Source organism: Trachurus japonicus, chromosome 20 (assembly GCF_045865225.1).
Source record: "Trachurus japonicus isolate A0001 chromosome 20, Traja_1.0".
NCBI classification, from domain to species: Eukaryota; Metazoa; Chordata; class Actinopteri; order Carangiformes; family Carangidae; genus Trachurus; species Trachurus japonicus.
Genome location: NC_140926.1, coordinates 21,394,747 through 21,416,591, shown reverse-complemented (window position 1 = coordinate 21,416,591; position 21,845 = coordinate 21,394,747). Strand labels below are relative to the sequence as shown.

At 38.5% G+C, this 21,845-nt stretch overlaps 1 protein-coding gene across 1 annotated transcript in view; it reads left to right on the top strand.

Annotated features, from left to right (window-relative positions):
* The window catches only part of LOC146966868 (hemicentin-1-like), a gene marked incomplete at its 5' end in the record, with an annotated part of 23,368 nt that extends 1,751 nt beyond the window's left edge, over nt 1-21,617 (top strand). Inside the window, 12 exons of the mRNA XM_085764013.1 lie at nt 4,663-4,980; nt 5,076-5,336; nt 12,545-12,862; nt 12,959-13,219; nt 13,377-13,661; nt 13,866-13,971; nt 14,067-14,105; nt 19,398-19,723; nt 19,804-20,064; nt 20,560-20,844; nt 20,932-21,026; nt 21,293-21,617. Of these exons, the coding sequence (XP_085620139.1) occupies nt 4,663-4,980; nt 5,076-5,336; nt 12,545-12,862; nt 12,959-13,219; nt 13,377-13,661; nt 13,866-13,971; nt 14,067-14,105; nt 19,398-19,723; nt 19,804-20,064; nt 20,560-20,844; nt 20,932-21,026; nt 21,293-21,391 (2,654 nt within the window). The remainder of the gene's footprint in view (nt 1-4,662; nt 4,981-5,075; nt 5,337-12,544; nt 12,863-12,958; nt 13,220-13,376; nt 13,662-13,865; nt 13,972-14,066; nt 14,106-19,397; nt 19,724-19,803; nt 20,065-20,559; nt 20,845-20,931; nt 21,027-21,292) is intronic.
* Between the last annotated feature and the right edge of the window lie 228 nt (nt 21,618-21,845).

Sequence of the window (21,845 nt, the reverse complement as noted above, 5' to 3'; positions counted from 1 at the left end):
ACAGTAAATGCACCATAAACAAGAAACACTTGTTTTTAATGAGGATTAAATGTTAAAAGACATAATTATCACTGCATTTTCATTACACTGACAAAGGATAAATAAGGAACTGTTCATCTTACTATTATACTGATGTTGAATGTTTTTTGTTGTAGTTGTTTGCAGTGAAGTGGAACTGGACTGTATGAGGCAATGTACAGTAAGTAATGTCTCCTCACTGTGGTGAAATATAATCCGTCCCCTCTGTATGAAGAAAATAACAGACCTGCTCACACTGCACTGAGCTTAGCTGTGGACATGGAAACACTTGTGAATCTCAGACAGAAACAAGCTCAAGAAGAACAAACCTCTACACTGGAGACTGAAGCATTAATGTTATGTTGAACAAACACAAACTTTATCCCCCACTGTCTCAGGAAACAATGGTCTTTAATGCATAATAACATCTCATCTCATTTGGTTTGCAGCTGAGCTAAAAACTTAACTTACACTACATTTTTTCTAACTTGTGGAAATGAGACTGGTTTTGTTCCTTTTTCTGTTTAGCACTATTTAATGCTGCATGGTTTTTGTCCAACCAATTTATCAGGATAAAGGGTATTGGGTGTTTTTTTTTTAATGTATGTTGGATATCATGTATGATTTATTTTTTCAGTAATATATACATATGAATTGAAAATGTACTGTATATAAGTTCAGTGTGTGTGTACATACAGTATGTATGCACACACACACACACAAACACACACACACACACACACACACACACACACACACACACACACACACACACACACACCTCTCTCTCTCTCTCTCTCTCTCTCTCTATATATATATATATATATATATATATATATATATATATATATATACACACATGTATATACACATGTATATATATGTATTATGAGCAATGGTGTCAGACAGGGGAGCATATTGTCCCCCTTTCTCTTCAACCTGTATATGGACGACCTATCATGGCAACTCACAGCCTGTAGGACTGGCTGTATGATTGGTGATAAAAAAGTAAACCATCTGACGTATGCCGATGATTTGGTGAGATGTTTGTAAATGCACATGTTAACACCTTTAAAGCTGTACTCAGAAACCAGATGTATAGATTTATGTGTCAGCTTGATGCCTCAGGAAACCAGATTATTAACAGTTTGACCCACATCAACTGTAGTTCCATCAGGTATCAATCTTTGTTCTGGAGACACTGGTACAGTTGTCTCTTTTTAACTTTATAGCAATTCTGTTTTTGATATTAATGTTGTACATCGCTATATATGTTTTAGCTATTCTCTTTTATTCTCTTGTGTGTCTGTTGTTGTTGTGTTACTGTGTGTTGCTGTGTTATGTCTTGTTGTGTTATGTTTTTGATATGGACCCGGAGTCCGAAATAAAGATATATATATATCTTTGTTATATAGTATTCAGTTTTCACACAACCCACTTTCTGGAATACCCCACAGATCCCACCTCTAGCCACATAGCTCAATGAGTTAAGAGATGGTTCAGTATCAGGTTGTGAGCTCAAGCCTCAGCTAATCTAAAATGGATGTTGCAATTCCGATGTTCTGGTTGTCTTCCTTTTTTGTCTCTTGCTGCACAGAATTGCCTAAATTTGTATAAAATTGCCTAACCCCAACCATCTTTGTATTTTCGTTGTGAAGTACAGTGAGTTGCATTTGGCAAGAAATGTGCTATATAAATAAAGTGTCTTCTTCTTCTTTTACCAGTGTCTTTGTTGTCCATGACAGGGTGACAAATGATGTATCGTGGTGGTATGGAGGATGTAAAATTATTTAGAAAGAACAGAGTCTCAACAAGTGCAGTTTCCTGGGTCAAGTACAGTGTGCAGCAGGCATCTTGTATCAGGGTTTTAACAGGTACTTGCAGCTGAGCAAATCTGGTATGAGACTGGACATGTGCGCAAAGTCTGGTGATTTTGGTGAAGAAGAAGAAGAAGATCTCCCAGTAATTAAGAATCCACAAGAGCTAAATTAATCGTACTCCACATTCTGTGTAATGGAATATGTAGAGCATCATTAGCAGAGCTCAGGGAGCTTGTGTTTTTTCTGATGGTGGCGATGTTGTTGACAATTGTTGTCATTGCATCTTGTATTAAAAAGTTGATCAGGGTGAGTTGAGGATGGAGGATGAATCAGCTGATCAACAGTTAAACATTTATTTTGAGACAAATTAACAAAATACAAAGTAAACTGCACTTGCTTAAAAGTCCATAGCACATTTTGTCGTTCCAATCACAATATTTACATTAAAATGCTTAGGGAATATCATTTTCCCTGTTGGAAGCTATCCTATTCGCTGCTATCTCAGAGAAATTGCAGGCGATTCCTTTGAAAGTGAATGAAAATGGTTAATGAAGTCCTCAAAACTATGTTCTAAATCAGCAAAAAAAAAAAAAAAAGTCATAGAATTGTGGGAAATGGAAATGTCTACATTAATGTATTGCACAGTAGCCTATCATACCTGCACCTTGAGGTCAGTGTGAATACACTTTAAAATTCTGGGGAAGCCTGGGGAAGCCCCCCCCCCCCCTCCATCCTGATTGGTCTTGCTCTTTCTTTCTTGTGCGTACAGGCTACTGCTTTTGGAATATTATGTCATGTAGTTTGCTTTGTTTGATTCTCTGAGCTGACACTATACTGTTAAAAGCTTTATGATGATTATTATACACATCTATGGACAGTTTACTGTTGATCAGTTTATTAATCCTCCACCTTCAACTCACCCTGATCAACTTTCGTCTATAAAATGCAATGACTTTGCAACAGTTATTTTCAACATCACCACCGACAGAAAAAAGCACAAGCTCTCTGAGCTCTGCCAACGATGCTGTGCATATTCACACTACACAGAACATGTAGTATGATTCATTTATCTCTTGAGGATTCTTCATTACTAGATATAGATACTGTTGGTGAGCTCAAGTCTTCCACCTGCTGTCTGGTCCCTCTTCCTACAATCACCAACACACACATGTCATAACAGTCCACAAAGCAGCAGTCTGTACACACATGAGAACAAAGACTGGGATCAGGTGACACATTCAGATATTGGTGGGAAAGAGCAAGAGTCAAGACCAATCAGGATGCAGTTTTCTGTCACATGACTCGGAAGGCTGACTCACTGACTGATGATCATTCAGAGTTTGACTCAAATAGACAGTGGGGGGTCTTTTTACTGTAAACATTTATTTTGAGACAACTGAACAAAATACCAATTAACCTTAAAAGTCCTCAAAACTATATTCTGAAGCAGGTTTTCATATAAGAGAATTTTGGGAAATACACTTAGCTACACACTGAACCACTGTTAATGATCAACAGACTGCAACACAAACTGCATCCTGATTGGTCTTGAGTTTCCCTCTAATATCCAAATGTTATCACCATGATCCCAGTCGTCTTTATCCTCATGTGTGTACAGGCTGCTGCTTTTGGACTATAAATATCATGTAAGTTTGCTTTGTTTGATTCTTTGAGCTGACACTCTACTGTTAAAAGCTTTATGATGATTGTTACTACACATCTATGGACAGTTTTGAGGTGTTACATGTTTATAGTGTTACAGGTATTTGTGTGGGAGGTAACCGGAGAAAGATTTAAAAGGACCATCATGTCTATACTAAGGCAACAGTACCTAACACTGCTACAGCTGTGCTTCCAAAGGAGTTATAGAGTTACAGATTAATGGTTAACATGTTCTTCCTTTGTCAGAACAAGTATACTGTTTGTATGCTGACCTTTTTTGTCTAATATTTTAGGTGTGTTCCCTAACACCTCAATGGACAGTGGTGCAGTTTAGAGGACTAACAAGATGACCAGGATCAACTTGGTCTTTTATTCACTGGAAATCTCTGTGCTGTTGTTGTTGACTCCTGCAAGGGGAGGCAAGTGAAGTGTTTACAACAATAATGCAGTAACAGTTTGATGTCAGAGTCAGACCACATGTTCAGTTCAGTACAATGATAATAAAGATTCACACAGTCATAAAAAAAGTCATAAAATCAGGATTTTCTACAGACAGTCCAGCTATGCGTATGTTACAAGTTCTGGTCCAGTCTGGTTCACGTCACTCATTCCAGTGGCAGACAGGAATTTAAATCCACACAGTTGATTTTCTCAGCAGCAAAAATGTTGGCCGATACATGAGCCAATAACAATAAAACAGGGGTTAATGTTTGACAGGATAGTTTGATGTAGGCTAATCACACAGACTGTAGTCGATGTAGCTTAGCAGTAGGCAGATTGCTCTGTTTGGGACTTGATTGAAGAAAATATCTTGAAAGAGTGAAAAAGCATAAATACAACAGGATTGTAAATGAACTAATGTATACTAATGCTTCAACCACCAACCTCTGTATTCAGTCCAGAATAAAGTCATGATTGTATATTGTAATATAACTCAAAACTAATGATATAAACATGCTAATGTAACAAAAGAGGAAAACCTATGAACAAATTTATTTTGTGGATTGATAGTGTTGGATAAAGCTGATGGTTGCACTGTGATGCTGAGTTTCTGAGCACAGGAGGAGAAAAAGACTTGGAGTCTTTTTGACTCATGACAGATTATATCTTTTAAAGACTCATCAGTTTATGCGTTGAACTTTAACATGTAACTCTTTTTCAGATACTGAGGTGTCCTGTGTTTTCATGGAGAGCTGCATGTTGCTATGCAGCTTCCAGGGCGGCACTGATGTGGTCGTCCACTGGATTCAGCTGACAGCTAGACACCTTCCTGTCCACTCCTACTACCACAACCAAGACCAGCTGGGACTCCAGGACCAGAGCTTCAGAGGCAGAACATCACTGTTCCAGGACCAGATCTCCAGAGGAAACGCCTCACTGCAGCTGACAGGGGTGAAGGTTCAGGACCAGGGGAGATACAAGTGTTACACCAGCACCATCAGAGGAAACAAGGAGACATTCATCAAACTGAAAGTGGACGGTATGAGAAACACAAGAGTAAATATGAAAAATTATTGATTTGCGATGTCATTTGTGCATTTATAAAACATTTTAAGTTCATAACATTTATTTCAGCTCCAGTGGTTAAAGTCGACCTCCAGCAGGTTGGAGACAACATCACCTGCAGCTCAGAGGGGATCTACCCTGAGCCTGAACTCACCTGGTCCACCAGTCCTCCATCCAATGTGGCCTTCAAGAACCAAACTAAAGTCCAGGAGACTGAACAGCTGCTCTACAACATCAGTGGTTCTCTGATATGTTCAGATACTGATCTGATCTACAGCTGCAACATCAGCACTCGCAGTAACTGGAGGAGAGTCACTTTGTTAAAGACAGGTCAGTGTTTTTAAGAAAACCTGCAATTAGTATGACAATGTAAACTAATAATAATAAATTATAAATAATAAACTACAGTAATGTTCTTCGTAACACTGCATCTGTGGGTGATTTTGTTTGGGACCTGGGACCAAATGGGAGTAAAAGTGTTTTTCTTTTTCTTTTTTTCTGCGACATCAGCCTCTATCGATACATCACACACTGAAGCAACACTCTCCTGCTCCACCTCCAACACCAACTTCTCTGGTCTCACCTGGAGATTCAACCAGAGTCAGATGATCGTGACTCAGACCAGAGCTGACGTCCTCTACACAGTCTCAGAGGAGTGGAGGCAGCAGGTGAAGGGTGTGTCAGAGTCAGGCAGCCTCATGCTACAGGACTTATCTTCACATCATGAGGGAACATACACCTGTGAACTGAGAGATGCTGAGGAGACGCTGATAACCAACACTGTCCTCAGGATAGGTGAGGCACTGTCTGTCTTTACTGTATATGATAAAGCACTTTGCAAAATCTAAGATAGAAAGTAAAAAATATAATTTAAAAAATGATTAAACTCAGATAAAAGTATGAAGAGACTTGGAGATCACAGATTTCACCAACCTAATTGCTCCACAGTCTGCAAATACTCTGAAGATAAACTGTTATTATCTGATTTTTTTTTTAGGAAATTCATCCAGTGTCGGAGTGGTTATAGGTTTGGTGGTTGCAGCTATTTGTACTGTAGCAGCACCAGTCCTGGTACTGGCATGGCACTCTAAAAAGAAAAAAAGGTAAATTGCTGTTCAGTTTACATTTCTTATTTTTACTTATTTTTTGTTAGTTGTTACATATTTGATTATTTGTTTGTTTGTGTCCTGTTTGTTGTCTGTTTCAGATCAACAAAAAGTGTCTCAAACCATGATGAAAGTCAAAGGTGAGGAAATATTCACTAAATGCACAATAAACCAACTCTGATAATTAAATGAGGATTAAATATGAATGAATGAATGAATGAATGAATGAATGAATGAATGAATGAATGAATGAATGGATTTTTTATTTCCGTATCATGCCACCACTGTGGCCCATCCCATATGGGATTACAAGACACATTTAATGACAAATACAAAAAAATTAGACAGTCCTTCCTGTTGGTATTACCTGCCACACAAATATTAAATCACTAAGACATTACTGTGTTTTTCTTTACACTGACAAAAGAAAAATAAGGAACTGTTGTCATTTTACCTTTATATGCTGATGTTGAATTTTATGTTGTTGTTTTTTTTGTTGTAGTTGTTTGCAGTGAAGTGGAACTGGATTGTATGAATTGATGTAAGTAATGTTTCCTCACTGTGGTGAAATATAATCTGTCCCCACTGTATGAAGAAAATAACACACTGCACTGTCTGTAGCTGTGACTGTGTTAAATGACTGGACATGGAAACACTTGTGAATGATGGAAATAAGCTCAAGATGAACAAACCTCTACACTGAATTCTGAAGCAGAGATGTTGAACAAACAGAAACTTTGTCCTCCACTGTCTCAGGAAACAATGGTCTTTAATCCTCCCCCTGTTTCTATTTCTATTCTACTACTGTCCAACACCATTCTCATGTTCAGTAAAGTCCTGGTGGTCCAGCATTAACTGTTGTTATCTGTTGTTATCTAACAGATATTACATCTGTGTGACCTGTAACAGTCCAGGGACAGTTCAACTACCTGACTTCTATATCAGGGAATTCAACCAATAGAAAACATGTGGTGGTTAAGTCATTCTGTTTAAGCAGAAGCAGCAGTAGTTTAGTAGTAGTAGTAGTAGTAGTAGTAGTTGTAATTATCCTGGTGCTACACTGTGAAAAGTAAAAAGTAAAAAGATGTTCTCTGTATAGTTTTTAGTTCATAATTTGTTTTTTGTCGTATTGATGATGTTTTCAGACTCAGAACATCTCAACTCAACAACAAAGATAAAAGAATAATGAATCATAAGTGGTCAATCCTCTGTAATCGAAAAGCACTGAACACAGCACAGAACTAGTATGTTGTAAATTTAAACATTTTAATCTTTATCTCATTTCATTTTCAGGTGAATTATCTGCAATCCTGCTCTGAACCACTCTGCTTCAGTAAAAATGAAGGACTCTGTTAAAGCAGAAGTAAGTGATATATTTGTGTTAATATAAGTCTTAAATAGTTATATCTTCCGACAGCAATCACTTACATAGAGTGTTTGGACTGAAACACGGGTCTCTCAGTCCCTCTGCTCTGCTCTGAGCCGAAGAGAAAACATTTATCGTATCCTACAGTTTTTATCCAATGAGGAGAGAGAACGGCATGCAGGGCTGTGTGTGCAGCCAAGGAACGCCGTGAATGTGGCGACGTAGGGACGAGGACTGTTATGGTGCGTTCAAGGAAACTCGTATTTTTCCGACCGTGAAGTGGTACCAGTTCGATCTGGTACGAGTTCACCGGTCGGAAGTTACGAGTGGCCGTTATAGTGACTTTCACCGGTAAAACAGGTCGGAGAAACACGAGTGGGTTGCCTGGAACGCTACAAAGTCGTAAGTTGTGACTTGAAGCTGTAATTTACGATTTCAAAAGCCTGCCTGGAACGCAGCATTAGCGAAAACGACCGGACCACTTACTTCTGCTTTAAATCAAAACCATCTGTCTGTGATATATGTTGTAAGTTGGTGATATTTGTTTGTTGTTGTTTGTTTTTTGTATGTTTGAATAATGTATGATTCATTTTTTACAGTGAGAAAGAGAGATGTTTACATAGAATTAAAAATGAAAGGAAATGTATTATTTATTATATAATAATAAAACATACTCATACAATAAGAGATAAAAAAGATATAGGTGTGGTGGTTGATGGCTCACTAGAATTTCAAAAACACATTTGTGATAAAATAAAAATAGCGAACTCAAGGGTGGCCATAATAAAACGGACCTTCACAAACTTAAGTAAGGAAATTGTTTTACCATTGTATAAAGCTCTGGTGAGATCTCATCTTGAATTTGCTAGCTCTGTCTGGTGTCCCTATAAAGTAAAATATATTGAAAAAATTGAAGCAGTTCAGAGACGAGTAACCAAATTAATTCCAGGTCTGAATGTGATGTCATATGAAGAAAAAAGGCACTTAAAACTGCCAACTCTTGTCTATAGGAGGTATAGAGGTGACATGATTGAGGTGTATAAACTTGTACATAAAATATATGACCCCACAGTGGAGCCGGTTGTTAGTTTCTGGAATAATAGTTATGAGCTAAGAGGGAACTCCTTAAAACTCCTACCAAAAAGGTGTCGTTGTGACAAAAGAAAATATTTTTTTGCACTCAGAGCTGTAAGAGTATGGAACGAGCTTCCTGAGGACATAGTACAGGCTCCATCAGTGAACTCTTTTAAAAATAGACTCGATCAATGTTGGTCAAACAAGGACTTTTTATATAATTACAGGGCAAGGGTATGAATTATTATGTTTTGTGTTTTTTTTTTCTCTTTCTTGTTTTTGTTTTTCTCTTGTAGTTTTCTTGAGATTTTTGGGGATTATTTTGTTATATGTATTTTAGTGATTATGTATGAGTTGTTATATTTGTGTTTACATTTTTGTATGTTGTTATTTATTTGAGTCTGATGTAAAGGATTTATATCCTGTACCAGATATTTTTCATTAAATTTCATTAAATTTCATTAAATACTCAAGTCAAAGTTCTTTGTTACTGTCCACTCCGTGATTGAGGACATGAAGTATCTTGTATGGTGATGGTGCTGTGTGCCTGATGAGCTCTGATTTTTCTGGGGATTATGACTCCTGACCAGGCAGGTGAATGGTGTGTTCACTGCCAGTTGTTTATATTACAGCTGTACAAGCACTTACAGAGTCTTCAGCAGTGTCCTGGTGGTTAAAACAAATCAGTTGCACTTGTACATTAAATTTTAAGAATAAACCAAATTAAAATGTTTTTATCAGAGAAGAAAATAAACACAAGTAAGTCCATTTTTCTTTGGGGTACTCTAAACTGAATCATGTGATCACATCATAATCATCCTCTGCTTTGCACCAGCCAGTTAAAAACATGTTCTTCACCTTATAGGACCAGGGCTGGTTGATTCTATGATTTCCAGAGTATTACATTTTTTCTCCTGACCTCTGTTGATTGGAACATCCACCTCAACTTCATCCTCAGCTCCCTCATCCTCTGCATCCTTGGCTACCTCATCATCCTCAGCTCCACTGTCCCTACTGCTGACATGAGCTATTCCTTATTTTTCTGGCAGCTGATCATCACTACCACTAGCATTATCCTCACTTAACTCAGATGGTATTTGCTTCACTCTAGGCCTTCCTGTCCCACTCTGCTCTTGACCACTAAAATATAGCCTAATGAAATATTAAATTGAAAAGAATAATACAAAAAGTAAATGACATTCTAATAACATCAACACATGTATTTACACCCAAGAGAGTTACTTAATGAAGTATTTTCAACAGTAATATGAATTGTATTTTTTTTAACCTAAGGCTTTCCTAGAATAGGGACTTGAGGAGTATTCCAGAGGAATTCTGCATTTCTGGCTGACCGTCAGCCATATTAGCCTACAATGGCTTTTCTCAAGGTGTCATTGTATAAGATGATGCAGAGAGTTCACTCTAGTGGATGATGTGCTATGCCTTCAAAACCCTTGCACATTGAAGAAAATGGCATTTGAACACCTGTCAACATGATCATTATGCATGAAAGGGTTAAGTCCTAATTTATAACCCCGCCTCCCTCCGAGTATACTTTCATTTTTGTGGACAGCACCTCTTCATGACACTTACCCCAGTGACAGACAGGAATTCAAATCCACAGTCCAATGAATGGTTTTCTCAGTGGGAAAACTGTTGCCAATAACAATAAAACGGGGGTTAATGTTTGACATGATGCTGTCTGATGTCTTCACTCAGTGTTGTCAGTGATTTTCAGTTACACAGCTATTGTAGCTTAACAACGAAAATGTCTTAATTTTTGAAAGAGTGAAAATGCACAAATACAATATTATTGTGAATGAGCTAATGCATCAACCATTATCCTCCATAATGAAGTAATAATTAAACCCAAAACTATATGCCAATGTAACAACAGAGGAAAATGTGTACATGAAGACATTTTGTGGATTTTTAGTGTTGGATAAAGCTGATAGTTGCACTGTGACGCTGAGTCTTTGAGCTCAGGGGGAGAAAAAGACTTAGTCAAATATATGACAGATTATATGTTTTAAATACTAGATTGTTTCTGCATTGAACTTTACTTTGTAACTCTTTACCTGACATGTTACAGACACTGAGGTGTCCTGTGTTTTCATGGAGAGCTGCAACTAACCTACACTAAATTCTTCATGGAGATGAGAATGCTTTTGTTCCTGTTTCTATTTCTATTCTAACCGTCCAACACCATTCTCATATTCAGTAAAGTCCTGGTGGTCCAGCATTAACTGTTGTTATCTGTAATGTCTGTGTGACCTGTAACAATCCAGGGACAGTTCAACTAAATGACTCTATTTCTATATCAGGGAATTCAACCAATAGAAAACATGTGGTGGTTAAGTCATTCTGTTTAAGCAGAAACAGAAGCAGCAGTAGTTTAGTGGTTGTAATTATCCTGGTGCTACACTGTGAAAAAAATGTGAGCTTGTGCTTTTTTCTGTTGGTGGTGATGCCATTGAAAATAACTTGCAAAGTCATTGTATTTTATAGTAGAAAGTTGATAAGGATGAGTTGAAGGTGGAGGATTAATAAGCTGATCAGCAGTTAAACATTTAATAATAATTATTAATAATAGAATTGAATTTTGGGAAATACACTGAGGCTGTAAACCACTGTTAATGATCAACAGACTGCAACACAAACTGCATCCTGATTGGTTGGTCTTGAGTTTCCCTCCAATATCCAAATGTTATCACCATGATCCCAGTCTTTATCCTCATGCGTGTACAGAGTACCTACAGCTGCTTATTGGATTATGTGACATGTAAGTTTGTTTTGTTTGATACTTTGGGCTGACACTCTACTGTTAAAAGCTTTATGGTGATGGTTACTACACATCTATGGACAGTTTAAGGTGTTACATGTTCATAGGTTTACTGCAGGTATTTGTGTGGATGGTAACCGGAGAAAGACCGGGGGTTTAAAAGGACCATGTCTAAGGTAATAGTGCCTAACACTGCTACGGCTGTGCTGTAGAATATAGAGTATAATAGAGTAAATAGAGTATATTATGGTTAACATAATATATAGAGTAAATAGAGTATATTATGGTTAACATTTTCTTCCTTTGTCAGAACAAGTATACTGTTCGTATGCTGACCTTTTTTGTATTTCAGGTGTGCTCCCTAACACCTCAATGGACAGTGGTGCAGTTCAGAAGACTAACAAGATGACCGGGATCAGCTGGGTCCTTTATTCACTCTCTATGGTGTTGTTGTTGACTCCTGCAAGAGGAGGCAAGTGAAACATTTACAGTATAACAATAATGCAGTAACAGTTTGATGTCAGAGTCAGACCACATGTTCAATTCAACACATTGATAATTCACATTCACACTCATAAAATCAGGATTTTCTACAGACAGTCCAGCTATACGTATGTTACAGGTTCTGGTCCAGTCTTGTTCATGTAACTCATTCCAGTGGCAGACAGGAATTTAAATCCACAGTTCAATGACTCATATTCTCATTCAGCAGCAAAAATGTTGGCTGAGACATGAGCCAATAACAATAAAACAAGGATTCATGTTTGACAGGAGTTTGATATAGGCTAATCACACAGACTTTATATGTAACTTAGCAGTAGGCAGATTGCTCTGTTTGGGACTTGATTGAAGAAAATATCTTGAAAGAGTGAAAAAGCATAAATACAACAGGATTGTAAATGAACTAATGCTTCAACCACCAACCTCTGTATTCAGTCCAGAATAAAGTCATGATTGTATTGTAATATAACTCAAAACTAATGATATAAACATGCTAATGTAACAAAAGGGGAAAACGTATTAAGAAATCTATTTTGTGGATTGATAGTGTTGGATAAAGCTGATGGTTGCACTGTGATGCTAAGTCTCTGAGCACAGGAGGAGAAAAAGACTTGGAGCCTTTTTGACTCATGACAGATTATATGATTTAAAGACTCATCTGTTTTTGCATTAAACATTAACATGTAACTTTTTACCTGATATGTTCCAGACTCTGAGGTGTCCTGTGTTTTCATGGAGAGCTGCATCTTACCGTGCAGCTTCCAGGGCGGCAAGGATGTGGTCATCCACTGGATGGAGGTGACAGCTGGAAACCTTCGTGTCCACTCCTACTATCACAACCAAGACCAGCTGGGACTCCAGGACCAGAGCTTCAGAGGCAGAACATCACTGTTCCAGGACCAGATCTCCAGAGGAAACGCCTCACTGCAGCTGACAGGGGTGAAGGTCCAGGACCAGGGGAGATACAAGTGTTACACCAGCACCGTCAGAGGAAACAAGGAGTCATTCATCAACCTGAAAGGGGATGGTATGAGAAGCACAAGAGTAAATATGAAAAATTATTGATTTGCGATGTCATTTGTGCATTTATAAAACATTTCCAAGTCCATTACATTTATTTCAGCTCCAGTGGTTAAAGTCGACCTCCAGCAGGTTGGAGACATCATCACCTGCAGCTCAGAGGGGATCTACCCTGAGCCTGAACTCACCTGGTCCACCAGTCCTCCATCCAATGTGGCCTTCAAGAACCAAACTAAAGTCCAGGAGACTGAACAGCTGCTCTACAACATCAGTGGTTCTCTGATACGTTCAGATACTGATCTGATCTACAGCTGCAACATCAGCACTCACAGTAACTGGAGGAGAGTCACTGTGTTTAAACCAGGTCAGTGTTTTTAAGAAAACCTGCAATTAGTATGACAATATATTAAACTACAGTAATGTATTTGGCTACACTGCATCTGTGGGTGAATTCTTTTGTCACGTGGGACCAAATGGCATTAAAACATTTTTTTGTTTTTCTTTTTTTTCTGTGACATCAGCCTCTATCGATACATCACACACTGGAGCAACAATCTCCTGCTCCACCTCAAACACCAACTTCTATGGCCTCATATGGAGATTCAACCAGAGTCAGATGATGGTGACTCAGACCAGAGCTGACGTCCTCTACACAGTCTCAGAGGAGTGGAGGCAGCAGGTGAAGAATGTGTCAGAGTCAGGCAGCCTCATGCTACAGGACTTATCTTCACATCATGAGGGAACATACACCTGTGAACTGAGAGATGCTGAGGAGACGCTGATAACCAACACTGTCCTCAGGATAGGTGAGCAACTGTTGGTCTTTGTAATATTATTAATTAATGAAGCACTTTGCAAAATCTATGATAGAAAGGAACAAATAGAATTAAAAAAAAATATTCAACTCAGATCACAATATGACAAGACTTACAGGAGATACAGATGCAATCAACTGACAATACTCTATGAACATAAACTGTTATTATCTGTAATATCTGTATTTATTTTAGGGAATTCATCCAGTGTTGGAGTCGTTATAGGTTTGGTGGTTGCAGCTGTTTGGATTGTAGCAGCAGTTGTCCTGGTACTGGCATGTCTTTCTAAAAAGAAAAAAAGGTAAATTGTTGTTCAGTTTACATTACTTATTTCACTCATTTTTTGTTAGTTGTTACATATTTGTTTGTTTGTGTTTTGTTTGTTGTCTGTTTCAGTTCAACACAAAGTGTCTCAAGCTATGATGAAAGTCAGAGGTGAGGAAATCTTCACTAAATGCACGATAAACAAACTCTCATAATTAAATGAGGATTAAATATTAAATCACTTATGACAAAGGATAAATAAGGAACTGTTGTCATTTTACCTTTAAGCTGATGTTAAATTTTATGTTGTTGTTTTTTGTTGTTGTAGTTTACAGTGAAGTGGACGAGTTAATGAGTTAATGTAAGTAATGTTTCCTCCCTGTGGTGAAATATAATCTGTCCCCACTGTATGAAGAAAATAACAGACTGCACTGTCTTTGGCTGTGACTGTGTTAAATGACTGTGGACATGGAAACACTTGTGAATGACGGAAATAAGCTCAAGATGAACAAACCTCTACACTGAAGCCTGAAGCATTAATGAGATGTTGAACAAAGAAACTTTGTCCTCCACTGTCTCAGGAAACAATGGTCTTTAATGTATCATTTTATCTCATAGATACAAAAATAAAAATAAAATTGACCAGTATTTAGTTGACAGCTCAACTACACCTAACCTATTCTACATTCTTCATGGAGATTAGACTGGTTTTCTATTTCTATTCTACTAACTGTCCAACACCATTCTCATGTTCAGTAAAGTCCTGGTCCAGCATTAACTATTGTTATCTGTAATATCTGTGTGACCTGTAACAGTCCAGGGACAGTTCAACTACCTGACTCTATTTCTTTATCAGGGAATTCAACCAATAGAAAATATGTGGTGGTCAGAGCGATGGTGGTAGTTAAGTCATTCTATTTACAGTAAGCAGAAGCAGCAATAGTTTAGTAGTAGTAGTAGTTGTAATTATCCTGGTGCTACACTGCGAAAAGAAAAAAAGTAAAAAGATGTTCTTTATAGTTTTTAGTTCATAATTTGTTTTTTGTCGTATTGATGTTTTCAGACTCAGAACATCTCAACTCAACAACAGAGATAAAACAATAATAAATCATAAGTGGTAAATCCTCTGTAATTGAAAAGCACTTCTGTGGTGTATGAACTATGTTGTTAATTTTAACATGCTAATCTTTATCTCATTTCTTTGCAGGTGAATTTTCTGCAATCCTGATCTGAACCACTCTGCTTCAGTCAAATGAGGGACTCTGCTAAATCAAAACCATCTGTCTGTTATATATGTTCTAAGTTGGTGGTGTTTGTTTTTTGTATAGGCTATGTTTGAATAATGTACGATTCATTTTTACAATAAGAGAGAGAGAGAGAGATTTATATAGAATTAAAAATTAAAGGAAATGTATTATTTATAACATACTCGTACAATATTCAAGTCAAAGTTCTTTGTTACTGTCCACTCCTTACACAGGAGTGTGTGTGGTGATGGTGCTGTGTGCCTGGTGAACTCTGATTTTTCTGAGGATTGTGACTCCTGGCATGACAGGTGAATGATGTGTTCACTGCCAGTCGTTTATATTACAAGCACTTACAGAGTCTTCGGTGGTGTCCGGTGATGAAGGACTGTCTGTAGAGACATGAAACAACCTGAACAGACGTGAACTTTGCTTCATTTGCTCTGTCAATGTAGATGTAAGAGTTTACGGTTTAAAAAAAAGAGCTTAAAGGTCTCAAGCTTGACCATTACTAATTGACTAATGCAATTTGTGTTCTGTGTAAGGCTAAACTCTCTATATTGAATGTACATTAAAAAACAGTTGCACTTGTAAAATAAACCAAATTAAAATGTTTTTATCAGAGAAGAAAATAAACACAAGTAAGTCTATTTTTCTTTGGGGTACTCTGAGCCGAACCAAACCATGTGATCACATCATAATCATCCTCTGCTTTGCACCAGCCAGTTAAAAACATGTTCTTCACCAGACCAGAGCTGGTTGATTCTATGATTTCCAGAGTATTACATTTTTTCCCCATGCAGACCACTATTGATTGGAACATCCTCCTCAACTTCATCCTCAGCTCCCTCGTCCTCTGCATCCTTGGCTACCTCATCATCCTCAGCTCCACTGTCCCTACTGCTAACATGAGCTATTCCTTCTTTTTCTGGCAGCCGATCATCATCACTACCACCAGCATTATCCTCACTTAACTCAGATGGTATTTGCTTCACTACTCCAGGCCTTCCTGTCCCACTCTGCTCTTGACCACTAAAATATCGCCTATTAATATTAAAGGGATAGTTCAACATTTTGGCAAATTGGCCCATTGCCATAATCGCTATAGTCATAGCAGTAGGTTCGTTACCATTAATTGTCGGTGTAAGCTATTTTTAGAACGGAGGAGCGGGGCGGCAGGCTGCTCAGGGCTGTGCTATGGAGGCTAAAGGAATTTCTTGGTTTCCCTCATCAAACTCATCAAATACAAAATCCCAAAACTCCAAAACGCTTTCGTGGACAAGTTGTGACCTGCACAATCACCACGCTATGAGATAATAATGGAACGTTACGAAACTGAGCCGTTTTCGAGGTAAATACAGAGTCTGCTTGCTGAAAAACTGTCCCTGAACGCAACGCGCATCAGCGGTTTTGCATGAATTTACCTCTAAAACAGCTCCGTCTCGTAACGTTCCGTTATTATCTCATAGCGTGGTGATTGTGCAGCTCACAACTTGTCCACGACAGCCTTTTGGGGTTGTTGGGTTGTGTATTTGATGAGTTTGATGAGGAAAACCAAGAAATTCCCTTAGCCTCCATAGCGTAGCCCTGAGCAGCCTGCTGCTCTGCTCCACCATTCTAGAAATAGCTTACACCGACAATTAAAGGTAACAAACGTACTGCTATGACTATAGCGATTATGGCAATGGGCCAATTTGCCAAAATGTTGAACTATCCCTTTAAATTGAAAAGGATAATACAAAAAGTAAATTACATTCTAATAACATCAACACAATTATTTACACCCAAGAGAGTTACTTAATGAAGTATTTTCAACAGTAATATGAATTGTATTTTTTTTAACCTAAGGCTTTCCTAGAATAGGGACTTGAGGAGTATTCCAGAGGAATTCTGCATTTCTGGCTGACCTTCAGTCATATTAGCCTACAATGGCTTTTCACAAGGTGTCATTGTATAAGATGATCCAGAGAGTTCACTCTAGTGGATGATGTGCTATGCCTTCAAATCCCTTGCATATTGAAGAAAATGGCATTTGAACACCTGTCAACATGATCATTATGCATGAAAGGGTTAAATCTGCCTGTCCTGATTTATAACCCCGCCTCCCTCCCTCCCTCTTTCACTTTTGTGGACAGCACATGGTATGTTGGTGATGCACGATTCTTTCTTTGACTGAGTTAGGTGAGTGGAGGTTGTGTACTGGACTGCGTTGTGTATTAGGTTAATCGTTTTTATAGTGTAACTCCATCCACGTAGGCCTTTGCATGAGAGGCAGATTTGCAGCTGTTAACTTTTTTTTAGCCAACGAATCTGGAAACAACAGAGCACATGTTTTGTTTTGTTTTTTAAAGTTTATTTATTTTTTATTTTTTTGGCTTTTTATGACTTTATTGGTAGGACAGTTGAGAGAGACAGGAAACGGGGATACAGAGAGAGGGGGAATGACATGCAGGAAAGTGCTGCCCGACGCGGGACTCGAACCGGGTTCGCCTGCACCGAGGACCGCAGCCTCCACGTGGCGCGCGGCGCGCCTGCTTCTCGCCTGCCACTCGACGCCCCGACAGAGCACATGTTTATGAAATGTGAGACTGTCCATATTTTTTTCATATTTTGTAGAAATCTCTCCACGACTTAATATCGTCCAGTTCCAGAAATACTTCTGGTCCTTTCAAAATATTCAAGTAGGAGTAATCCTCAAAGATAAAATAACTGAGTTTTTCTCATTATACACAAGTGTCAGTATCTCCACATGGCTTGCTATGAAGAATGAACTCTGTTACAAAAATGTCTAAAAATAATCCCATCCAAGTAAACACGCATTTATGTGTGCCAGACTGTAGGTCTAGGGCACTGACATTTTTTTTTTTTTTGACATAGCCTAAACATAATCTTATATTTTAACGTAATTCACACCTCCTTTGATATTTCAAACTGACCAATTATTGCAGTAGTTTAGCTATATCACATCAAAAACAAACATAGCTATAACAGAGACTTAGTCTAAAATAGATAATAAAACAAATAAAAGTAAAATCATATTAGTAAATCCATACAAAATAACAAGGAGTTTAGCAGTCATTGTGAGCATGATTCTGTTTATATGGCTGCATTAAAAACCTGTTTTCATGGATATTACTGCAGTTTCACAGTTGAGACATGGTAGGCTAAAAGGTCAAATACAACTGCAGCTGTCTGGTCTGTGAGTCTTTTCTGGGCACATAGTCTAGTAGCCTACTTCATTGTTAAGCACGAAGAGGGAGGCCAGCTAAAATGTTGACAGATGATTTACAATCATGATATTTTACTCCGTGCGTTTGACTTCTTGTGTGGCGCAATCTCCACGTCCTTTAATTCGCCACGACTCCACGATCCGGCAAAAATAGACCTGTTGCATATTTCTGCCGGACCGCCAGAAAAGAAATGCTGTTATTGACTTGAATGGAAGGGAATTGCTGCGGCTTGCGCAATGGATTCGGAACGGTGCGGAGACGGGTCATGGAAATTGGGGGGACAACTAATGATCATAACTAGAGATTGTTTTACAATACAAACAATAGAAGCAGATTTGGAAGCCTCAGCTCTGAATCTTTTCAGCAAAACTCCAAATTTTGATTTACAAACTGCAGATTTTTTACATACTGTAAAGCGCCTGATTTTTTTGTGTGTCTTCCATAAAGCAGGTTTCCTAACTCGTCCTTGGACAGTGATGCAGCTCAGAGGACAAGCAGGAGATGCCCAGGGTCGGCTGGGTCCTTGTCCTGATGTTGTTGACTGCTGCAGGAGGAGGCAAGTGAAGTGTTTATAACAATAATATTGTAACAGTGAAGGTTAATATCTGATCACATGTTCAGTTCAACATTATACACATTGATAATAAAAATTCTCACAGTGATAATCAGGATTTTGTACAGATGGTCCAACAATATGTTACAGATTCTAGTTCAGTCTTGTTCATGTCGCTCACATAACAATAATGCAATAACAGTTAAGAGTAATATCAGGGTCACACCACATGTTCAATTCAACACTATACACGATGATAATAAATGTCTTCACCGACACAAAATGAGGATTTTCTACTCACGGTCGAGCCGTGAGTTACAGGTTGTGATTCAGTCTTGTTCATGTCCCTCACTCAAGTGGCAGACAGAGATGAGATTATATGTTTTAACTCATCTGTTCCTACATTGAACTTTACTTTGTAACTCTTTACCTGACATGTTTCAGATACTGAGGTGTCCTGTGTTTTCATGGAGAGCTGCATCTTACCGTGCAGCTTCCAGGGTGGCAAGGATGTGGTCGTCCACTGGATGAAGGTGACAGCTGGACACCTTCATGTCCACTCCTACTACCACAACCAAGACCAGCTGGGACTCCAGGTCCAGAGCTTCAGAGGCAGAACATCACTGTTCCTGGACCAGATCTCCAGAGGAAACGCCTCACTGCAGCTGACAGGGGTGAAGGTTCAGGACCAGGGGAGATACAAGTGCTTCACCAGCACCATCAGAGGAAACAAGGAGTCATTCATCAACCTGAAAGTGGACGGTATGAGGAACACACAGTAAATATGGAAAACCATTCATTTATGTGCATTTTATAAAACAAGTTCATAACATTCATTTCAGCTCCAGTGGGTGAAGTTAATATCCAGCAGGTTGGAGACATCATCACCTGCAGCTCAGAGGGGATCTACCCTGAGCCTGAACTCACCTGGTCCACCAGTCCTCCATCCAATGTGGCCTTCAAGAACCAAACTAAAGTCCAGGAGACTGAACAGCTGCTCTACAACATCAGTGGTTCTCTGATACGCTCAGATACTGATCTGATCTACAGCTGCAACATCAGCACTCGCAGTAACTGGAGGAGAGTCACTGTGTTAAAGACAGGTCAGTGTTTTAAGAGGGTGAGGATGTGTTAAATGTTTATATTGTATGTGAGGTGGCAGTAGTGGGTCCGAGTGTCTTTTCAGAGAGAGAGAATGAGAAGCACCAGGCTGATTAACCTTGGTTGAGCACCTATACCCATGGTGCAGTTTGAGTCGGAGACGCTATTGTTATATGGGTATTTGGTCACTTTCCCATTTATTTTCTTTCATGATATGATATTGTGAGATTGATTTGTTTGATGATATTGATCTGAATGTATTTAATTTGCTAAGACAGAGAGCTGACTGCATATATGATTATGATTTAGATTTACAGTGTTGAAACTAATTTATGTGTCTTCACTCTTTGAGGTTATCAACCTGCTTCTAAGTTGAAATGAGTTGACTCCTACGCCCTCTTTGCCAAGCCTGGTCGAGTTCAGGCAGATTAACTCTTAATAACTAAACTAACTTAACTTTTTTCTTTATCTTTTTAATTTTTTGTGTCACATTTCAGACTCTATCAATACATCACACACTGAAGCAACAATCCCCTGCTCCACCTCAAACACCAACTTCTCTGGTCTCACCTGGAGATTCAACCAGAGTCAGATGATCGTGACTCAGACCAGAGCTGACGTCCTCTACACAGTCTCAGAGGAGTGGAGGCAGCAGGTGAAGGGTGTGTCAGAGTCAGGCAGCCTCATGCTACAGGACTTATCTTCACATCATGAGGGAACATACACCTGTGAACTGAGAGATGCTGAGGAGACGCTGATAACCAACACTGTCCTCAGGATAGGTGAGGAACTGTTCATCTTGATAATAACAATGATAATAATACAGTACAATTCTCTGATAAAAGTAAGAAGATACCTTTTCATTTCAGATAATTCAACCAGTGTTGGAGCCATTATAATTCTCGTGGTTGTAGCTGTTTCTGTTGTAGCAGCTGTATCTATTGTGGTCCTGCTATCAAAAGAGGTAATTTCAAAAAATCTTTTTACACTTTCAGTGACATGGCAGCAGGAGCAATAATAGTAATTATCCTGGTAGCCTACTACACTGTGAAAGGAAAAAAAAAAATCTCTTCATTTTTTTTCATATCTTGTTCTTCAACAAAACACAACAACAGAGAATGAAACATAATGAACATCAAGTTAATCCTCTGTATTAGAGAAACACTGCTGTGCTGTATGAACTACACTGTAAAAGTCAACATGTTAAACTTTATCTCATTTCTTTTGCAGGTGAATGGATCAAAAGAAATCAATGTCTCTTCAGAAAGCTGCGATCCTGATGGTCACCACTCTAGGCTACTTAAGTTAACTGCAGACCGGTCACGCTGATACACTGTAGCCATGGAGACGATACTGTCGATTGGAAGAGGAAGTGAACAGTTCAGCCAACTGGACCTGATAGGTTCAGAGCCTCAGAGCAACAAGCTTATGGAAGTTAAAGCTGCTGCTTAACACTCCTCCTCCTTCTTCCTGACCGAGGCCTCAGAGAGAGGGTCTGTGTGGACCTGAAACTACCTCAACACACACTGAACTTTGTCTGGGCCTGCTCACTGTAAGAGAGCCAGAGAGGAATGTGATGAATGACTTGTGCAATTTGTGAAATGTTTATGTAATATGAAGTATATCCTATACTTTTCATGTTATGTAAATATTTGATTTCTAATGAAACAAAACAAATTAATACATTAGGTAAAGTTTTGTTTAGCACACTAACCAAACCATATGATCACATCATAATCATCACCTGCTATCAGCCGGTTAAAAACATGTTCTTTACCTTAGC